Source organism: Sceloporus undulatus, chromosome 4 (assembly GCF_019175285.1).
Source record: "Sceloporus undulatus isolate JIND9_A2432 ecotype Alabama chromosome 4, SceUnd_v1.1, whole genome shotgun sequence".
NCBI lineage: Eukaryota > Metazoa > Chordata > Lepidosauria > Squamata > Phrynosomatidae > Sceloporus > Sceloporus undulatus.
The window spans coordinates 61990730-61999891 of record NC_056525.1 but is presented as its reverse complement, the minus strand read 5'-3'; the positions used below and the strand labels follow the sequence as shown (position 1 = coordinate 61999891).

General features: G+C 42.8%; 1 protein-coding gene across 1 annotated transcript; it reads left to right on the top strand.

Moving 5' to 3' along the window:
• The first annotated feature begins 514 nt into the window (after positions 1–514).
• On the top strand, positions 515–6962 carry BTG2 (BTG anti-proliferation factor 2). Its single transcript, XM_042462619.1, has 2 exons — positions 515–914; positions 3980–6962. The coding sequence occupies exons 1-2, from the start codon at positions 749–751 to the stop codon at positions 4315–4317; spliced, it is 504 nt and encodes a 167-aa protein (XP_042318553.1). The 5' UTR covers positions 515–748; the 3' UTR covers positions 4318–6962.
• The last annotated feature ends 2200 nt before the right edge of the window (positions 6963–9162 follow it).

Here is a 9162-nt window from a genome sequence, read left to right as displayed (position 1 = left end):
AGGTCACTACCAGCAGGAAACCCCCTCCCTGCTGAATGTGTGTGTTGTGTGCCTTTAAGTCATTTCCAACTTCTGACCACCCTAAGGCAAACCTATTCTGGTTCCCCCGCCTGCAAGGTTAATTCAGAGGAGGTTTGCCATTGGCATCCTCTGAGGCTGAGAGAGTGTGACTTGCCCAAGGCCACCCAGTGGGTTTACATGGCCAATGAGCAGCCCAGCCCTCCAACTCCTACGCCCAGCTAAGGCTCCGGCTCCCCTACTAGGCAATGCCCTATAAATAGCCCTTTGGCCAAATGCCTCCTCCTCCTCTTCCCTCCCAGCTGTTCTGCCTATCTTCCCAGAGCCTGACTTCATTCTTTCTTTCTCCCCCCAAGCTCTTTCCGAGTACTGACGTCACAACTTCCACCCTGCTGAGGTCACAACTTCATTAGCATACCCGGGGACGGCTCAGCCAATCCGGAGCCGGCGGGCCGGTGACGCTTGAGTTTCCAAGGGTATTAAGAGTCCAGGCGGCTGCCCCTGCCCAGCTAGTCCAAAGCAGAGCAGAGGGAAGGAGAGCAGAGGCGGACGCGAAAGGCGACTCCGCTGGACCAGTGCTCAGCAGCATCACCACCAGCAGCAGTTCCAGCGTTGCGTTTCTTGATAACCACCCCAGCACTACTCCGGAGCCTTAACGGGGGTGGCCCCCAAAGAAAAACAAGAATTAAAAATTGAAACCCCCCTCCCTCTCTCCCCTCCTAAGCCAGTCATGAGCCAAGTCCAGCGCTGGAATGGCAGCCACTGCAGCCGGGCGGAGATGGTGCCGGAGATCGCCGCCGCCGTGGGCTTCGTCTCCAGCCTGCTCCGGACCCGAGGCTGCGTCAGTGAGCAGCAGCTCCAGGTTTTCAGCGGGGCTCTGGAAGAGGCACTCACAGGTGAGAAGGGAGGGATCTGGGGGATCAGGTGGAGGGGTGAAAGAGGGCTTTGTCCCGCTGTTTTCTTGCCCCAGCTCCCTCCCCAGGGGGGCCAGATAGAGGTCCTCATTTCAAAACAGGACCGGGCACCGTACAATTTAGGATATTCCAGAGAACATGGAGGACACCCCCAGATTGAAAAGGTAAAAACAATAACGTAAATGCATGTTTCTTGCTGTTGGAGGATTCAAAGAGATAGCTGCGTTAGTCTGTAGAATCGGTACGTAGAGAGGTCTCGAAGCACCCTTGAGCCTCACTGAAAGAAAGAAGTTGGCAGCATGAGCTTTCCTAGACACAAGTCTACTTCCTCAGATGCATTTGCTATTATTATTATTATTATTATTATTATTATTATTATTATTTCGAGAGCTCTTGTAGCCCCTTTGAGGCTCACTGAAAGAAATACGTTGGCAGCATTTCCTAGACTTCAGTCTCCATCCTCGGATACATTTGGATACAATAATAAAAATAATGATAATGATAATAAATATAGAGAGAGATCTTGTAGCCCCTTTGAGACTCACTGAAAGAAAGACGTTGGCAGCATAAGCTTTCCTAGATGCGTTTCAGAGGAAGTAGACTGAAGTCTAGGAAAGCTCATGCTGCCATCTTTCTTTCAGTGAGTCTCAAAGGGGCTACAAGACTTCTCTACATACTCTTGCTGTTGCTGCGTGCCTTCCAGTCGTTTCCGACTTAGGGCGACCTTTCATAGAGCTTTCCTTGGCCAAGTTGCTTCCGAGGAGGTTTGCCATTGCTTTCCCCTGAGGTTGAGAGAGTGTGACTTACCCAAGGTCACCCAGTGGGATTTCATGGCTGACCTGGGATCTGAACCCTCTTCTCCAGAGACCTAGTCCAATGCTCAAACCACTACACACTGGATAATTTTCTCATTCCTACAAGGCAGATTGTGACCCTCCTCCCCACCAGATTTTTTTTAAAAAGAAAGCTTTATCAAACTGTTCCAACAATTTGTGTCACTAGTCTCTTGGACTTGTGTAAACCTAACTGTCTGGACCTTTTATTTGGCAACTTTAAAAAAAATCTGTATTTTGCATTATAATCTGTTCTCGTATTGGAAAGCATAAGTAGGGCTCCTTCTCCAAGACCCAACAATGAACAGACTATTGCACATATGGAACATAAATGCATCTGAGGAAGGAGACTGAAGTCTACAAAAGCTCATGCTGCTAATTTCTTTCTTTAGTCTCAAAGGTGCTACAAGATCTCTACATACTGTACTGATTCTACAGACTAACACAGGTGTGGAACATATTCAGGGGTAACCCTGTTTGGGCATATAGCAAAGTAGAATAACATCTACTGTACAATCCACAAACATTGTAACCTTTATTTGGCCATCCAAAAATTTCATTTTGGTAGGCCAAATAAAGATACAGTATTGCTGTTTTGTGGATTTTGGTAGGTATTATACTACAGTATACTATTGCTTTGGCATTGAGAATAAACTGGGCACAAAGCAGTTACAGGGAGAGGGGGAGCATGCAAGCAAGAGTTCTTTGTTCTTGTCAAAGAGGAAAGCCAAGGCAGGCACTGTCTACTGGAAAGCCTTTTTGCACAGGCCCTGGACAAACACAAATGGGAGTACTGTAGTTGAGAGCAGAATGGTCAACGACTTTCGTAGAAGAACTACCAGTTGGACCCTGAGACTTATAACCTTGGAAATCCCTTTCTCAGGGTGTTTGAGAATGGGGTGGCTTTGTCTGAACCAAATAGGATCAAAAGTGGCAGCGATTTTTGAAGGGGGAGCTGTGTTAGTCTGTTCCAGCATATTGACAAACAACCTTGTGGCACCTTTAAATCAATGAGTTTATTTTAGCATGGATTTCTGTGGTTCACAAGTGCATCTGGAAATAAACCTGTTAGTCTTAAAGGTGCCACAAAGCTCTTTTCTGAATTTGCATGAACGTCTTAATGTTGCACTCAAGTCTGGTCTTGCACTTCCTCAAGGTGCGAGTGAGGGGTGTGTGTGCACTTCTGTGTTGAAAACATAGAGATTTGCTCTTGCCAAAACCATCCTTTGTCTACTCAGAAGTAAGCTTAGTTGAATTCACTGGGGTTTACCACCAGGCAACTGGGTGAAGAGTTCCAGCCATAATATCTTCCTGTTCCTTGTAACTGTGAGGAGTCTCAGTTGACAGTTCTCTCTGAATCTTTACCCCCACTAGGATTTTACTCAATAGTTAATACCATTCAAGAGGTTTCCTAAGCTAACTGATTACACAATAGAGTGGTATGCTGCTTGGAGTTAGGTACAAGAGGAGTGGATTGCCGGGGCTGTATGCTAATAGCATTGTCTGCTAAGGAGCTTTCAGTAATTAGTGAAGTGCTCTAGTTAATGCAGTCACTTTAAACCTTCTGAGTTCCTCAAGCCCAGGCTTGTAAGAATATAGCGATATTTCACAGTTAACAGAAGTTTGGCATTACTTTTAACTATTACAGTTCCATTGTCTGAAAGCTTGGGATTTGAAATGTAGTGAGGTACTTAACATTCTCTAAGCTACTACACTCCTTTGATTTTAGGGTAACAGAAGTCCTTAGACAAGCATTCTTAAGTGTCTCACCATGACAGTTAGCAGCAGCATTAAACTGCTATAACTATATAGTGTGCATCCACGGCAGATTTTTATCGCTTTTGATAAAAGGAAATTGCCAGTGCACAGATCTCTTTATCCCACTGTAATATTCTCCTTGGTAAAAGTAGCTGAATTGTTGATGAAAGGTCTTTGTCCTGAGCAGAATAATTTATTGGAATAAATCTTTCATTATACCATGGTTTAGTCTCTTCCTATATAAGAAAGAGTGGAGTGGCTGGTAGAATTTTCTACTAGAGCAAGGGAGCTAGAAGTTGGCTTCAGTGCAATGCCAAAAACTGGATGAAAACCCTAAGGAAAATACAAGCATTTGAGCCTGTGAATGACTTTGCCAAAGACATTAGATTGCCTCCTTTAGCAATAATTTACTATATTTACTTATCCATCTTGGTATTTCTCTTTGTTCCCCTCCAGAACATTACAAACATCACTGGTTCCCTGAAAAACCCTTCAAAGGCTCTGGCTACCGCTGTATCCGTATCAACCATAAAATGGACCCTATCATCAGCAAGGCAGCTAGCCAGATTGGACTCAGCCTCCAGCAGCTATATCAACTCCTGCCCAGTGAACTCACACTGTGGGTGGACCCTTATGAGGTATCCTACCGCATTGGTGAGGATGGCTCCATCTGTGTTCTCTATGAAGCATCTGCAGCACCTGTGAGCTCCTATGGGATGCTCACCTGCAAAAATCAGATGATGTTGGGGCGGACCAGCCCTTCCAAAAGCTACATGATGACAGTCTCCAGCTAAGCACTCCCAGTTGTCTTTACATTGCCAAGACCTGGGCTACTGTATACCTCACCTGAGGATGTATTTTTTAAAAAATGAAGAGCTATTTATATTTTTTTAAAAAAGAGAAAAAATTCAAAATGAAATCCAATAGCAGGCACCACTTTTCTGTGGAGTGGTGTTGAGGTGCCTTTATAAAGCTGTTGCAAGCTTGTAAGTTAATTAAAAAAGAATGCCAATATCTACCTAATTAGTGTTGGATGACAATTCTGGAAGGTTGATCTGCCTATTTGGGAAATGCAGGGTTGGAAATAAGTTGGGGGTGGGGCAGGGCACAGCACTTTTCAGCAACGTCTCACTATGGGGTAAATATGACAACTGTGAATTTATAGGCCACAGTGCCAGGATGGTAGTACTTCAGTGATCAGCCACATAGATCGATTGGGATGTCATGACCTCATTCTAGCCATGGTGCTTCTCTCTTCTCAAAAGCTCTCTTTTCTCTCTCTTACACTGAGGAGTTGCTTCATCACCAACTTGAGTTTCGGTCCCAACATGAACAACTTCTTCCACTTTTGTCACGGGAGAAGGATTTTGCTAAAGCACCCAGCCACAATTATAGCCACTCCTTGGTCCATTGGGTGGTGGGTTTCTAAGTGCCAGCCCATCATTTTTTGCACAAAATCATGACTTCTTTCTGCACTTCATCCTGTGTTTCATGCTCATCCAAAAACCCAGTTTACATTTAAATGTGTGGCTTCTGAAATTAGAAGGGACATTTCCTTGGTAAAGAGATTGAAGATCTGGGCTACATAGCTGTGTGGCCTGTTACTTTTAGTGGTCAGCTCTAAACAACAAAGTGCAATGGCCAGGCTAATAATGAACTAAATCTACCTGCTGGGAAAATGCCTTTACCAGGCTTTTGTCTGTTCTACTGCCTTTATCTTGGCCTTTTAAAATTCCTGACAATGCTGCCAATAACTGCTGAGAGGTGATTACAAAACCTAGGGCACTTAACTGCTTTCTATTTTTAAAAACAGCAGCACCCTTTGGGCTCTACTTTGGATAATATGGTGTGGTTGGCTTTTGTCCTACTTTTCATTCATCCCCAAAGCTGCTCCTCCTCTGCCTTTTGTGAATTGAGTTCTCAGATGCTGTGCAATATGTTTCCTAAAATTTGGGCGCTCTGGAGGAGGAACAGTTTCTATGGGACAGTTTCCTGTCCTTGCAGCAACAAATCCTTTTTCTTCATCACAGCTCATAGGAATTCTAGAATGTGCTTCAGAGCATGAATGTCTAGGAAAAGACAGCCACAATGGCATACCACTGAAGTAGAGCTGGGTAATGTATTTTGGACTGCAGCTTCTTGAATCTGCCAGCCAGCATGGCCTTGGGGATGTGGAGAAAGTAATTCTAACCCCGCCCCCCAAAGCCTTGCATTTAAGAGGTATGATGGCCTTTTGTACAGAATAGATGAAACACATATATTTTAAAAAATAATCTGCCATAAAGTTGCTCCACACCGAAATGAATGGGTCACTAAACAAGAGGATTAACTATATACTCTTGCAAAGTATTCTGATTCATTTTAGTGGGGCTTGCACAGGTAAACTGAATTGTATTCCCAGATTTGTAACATAAAACATTTGCAGCTGCACCAGTCCATCTGTGAATCATTTACAGTAATTTCTTCCAGTTCAATATGTGAAGCTCTTGTTTTAAGGCACAAAACCTCCGTTCAATAAATACAGTGGTTGCAAAGCACTCAAGTGTCCCCTATATGTTTAAAAAAAAGTGTTGCCACTCCGTTGGCATAATTGTGCAATATTTGGCAGCATTACAAGGGAAACACTTTCTGCACTGTAGTTTCCCCTTCCACAGAATGCTTCTGTTCAAAGTCTGCCTGGAAGCTTTGTTTCTTATCTGATGCATTAAAAACCTGATATGAATAGGAATTGTAACATATCCAGGAAAAATGTTTGTTTTGTTACACACCCTGCTTCTACTCCCCCCCCCCCCCCCAAATGCCAGCAACTTGCTTGGCTTGCCAGGTTGGCATGATCAACACAACTCTTATTTAAAATTACTTTGTTAATCTTACTCCCTCCATAACAGCAAAGGGTGTTTTGAAGAGAAAAAAACAACCAAATTTTTAATCCACCTCCTTTATTTTCCCTCTCCAACATCCATGATATGAAGGGATGATGAGGAAACACCAAATATCCTGCTATTTTATCTGGCGTGGAATCTAGTATTAAGATTGTTTTTGTTGTTAGCACAGACAACCAAATTTGGGCAGAATCTGTTTTGTAACTTGTGCACGTGAAAGCTGTGAATTGATGTCTGCTCTTTGTTGCCTTTGAATTACAAGCCTGACCCAACCAGTGCTGAAGAACTGTGTCTTAGAAACAGCCAATAAGCATGTGTGTCCTTCTCCCCCCTTTTCAAAAAACGTTAGCAAAATTTGAGCTGGACTGTTGAGCGGGACCTAGTTTCATAACTGGTGGAAATAGTAACAAAGTTCGTAAGCTATTTTGTGTTGGGGAGGGATGATTATTGTACAATAGTGTTTTTATATGCAAAATGTACAGTTATATTGGGAAATGTACACTTTTGTTACTTTAATAAAAATGTAGCAATTTAAGTATGTTGCTGGAAAGATCTGAGACATTGGCTCGTTCTTTGCAAAAACGGTCCCAACATCTTTCTTCTAAATAAAGGACATTTTGTGGCAGGCAGAGGAGTCCTGAGAGCCAGAGTATTGTAACAGTGGTGGGAGTGTTGGACTAGGATTACAGGAGACTAGGGTTTGACTTCCCGCACAGCCATGGAAACCTACTAGATGACCTCAGGGGAGTCATACTCTTTCAACCTCAGAGGAAAACAGTAGCAAACCACCCCTGAACAAATCTGTCAAGAAAAGCCCTTGGGAAATTCATTTTAGGATTGCCAGAAGTCAGAAATAACTTGAATGCAAACACAACAATGAGCAATTTTACCAGGGTGCTGGGGTGTCCATGGCAGAATAGATAATAACACTGAAGCCACACTTGGGAAGGGAACCCACCGCTTTAGTACTCATGAAGAGGCTTTGCCTTTATTTTTCTTGCTGACACCAGTAGGAAAGAAATGAACTGTGCCAGCCATAGAGCTGATGTAGTCATGGGCAATGGGGTGAGGGAAAGCTCAAACAAATTATTAGGGCCCAACGTCTGGAAGGAGGACTGGGAACTGACTGTTGTGTAAGCTTTTGTCTTCTGCTGAAGCAGCCCCAAATTTTGATCTGGTGAGAGTAGGAAGAGCAAGTTCCGATTTTCAGGATCAGTTAAGCCTCTGGGCATTTGGTATGCAAGGCACTGGTTTCAGACTGCATACTAAATACATTGTGTGTGTGTTGGCTGTTGTGAATGCGGCTCTGATACCCACTTTTTCAGTTCTTTGGTCCAGATGACTAGTATGTGGAGGCAGGTCTATATAAAGTTCACATCAATTATTGTTAGAGAAGGGCCCATCTTGAGAGTTCCAAGCTCCTGTGAGATCTCTAATTTCATGGAAGCAGAGACCTGTTGTGAGACCCAAGATGGATTTCATAAAGCCTGTCTCATGTATACTAGCCTGTCTTGAGTTGGTCTGCCAACTGAGAACCAATTTTTTACCCACCAGGACCCGCATTTGCTCTTTGTAGCCCTGGTTCATGTTCCAGGTGTGCCAGGAATGAAGGGCACAGAATCCTAAAGAACAATTGGATTTTGTTTTATATATGGCCAGCATGGCTACCCCGAATACATTTTCAATTCAATTCAATTTTATTGCTTTTGACCAAAGGTCATTGCACAGCACAACAATATAACAATACATATAACAATATAACAATGTAAAAATACATGTAAATTATATCTAAAATGCGAGTGTCTCGTATCTGGTATAGAATTTCTAAACAAACGAACAACAGTTGTCATTATGGGTTAAAATTTTTGTCAAATATAGTCATCACCTTTACAGTTTATGGCTATCCCTGTTATATACTTGTGCCTGATTTTTTTAGCTGCTAAGGCAAACAAAGCTACTTTCCAGGTTACATATTTATTCAGGTCCAGTAGAAGATGAAAAATCATATCCTGTGGGTTTTGACTGGGACTGGTTTCTGTTATAGGTGTAATGAACCTTTCTCTTGGTTCTTGGTAGAGAGGACAAAATAACATGTAATGAACAAGGTCCTCTACCTCTTGACAACCATATACACAAGTACGTTCTTTTGCTGGAATACCTCTATATCTTCCATCTCTGCTGTATCCATCATATTTAATCTTAATTCGGTAAAAGCTTTCCGTAAATTTGCAAATGTTAAACTAACAAAATAGTCTGGGAAAATACAGAACTTCTTGAGTTTATAGTTTAGGGGGGGGCACATGGGGACAGATAAGCAGTATGGAGATCTTTTTGTATCGATGTTTCACTTATTATGTTCTTGATAGACTTTATCTGTGCTTCCAGTTGGAGTTCATTAATTTCAGCTAATGAAATTCCATATTTGATAATTAATTGCGCGGCCTGATGTACCCAGTTCTTGTTGGGCATGCTGTTATTCAGTTCTATCAAACATTTTTTGGAAGTCAGTAACATAAAATTCTCTTATCTATAAAGCTTTCTATACTAAGCATGTTGGTTTCCAATCTAAGCATGGCAGTTGGTGTGTCTCTGGGGAGGCCCAGCAACGACCTCAAGAAGTAATTCTGAGGGGGTTCCAGGTTTATGTTTGGTTTACATGTGGTGCCCCAAACCTCTGCCCCATATAGAAACTGTGCCATTGTTTTGGCTTTATATACTATTAAGGCAGGGTTTACTAAATTTCCCCCTCTAGTTGCC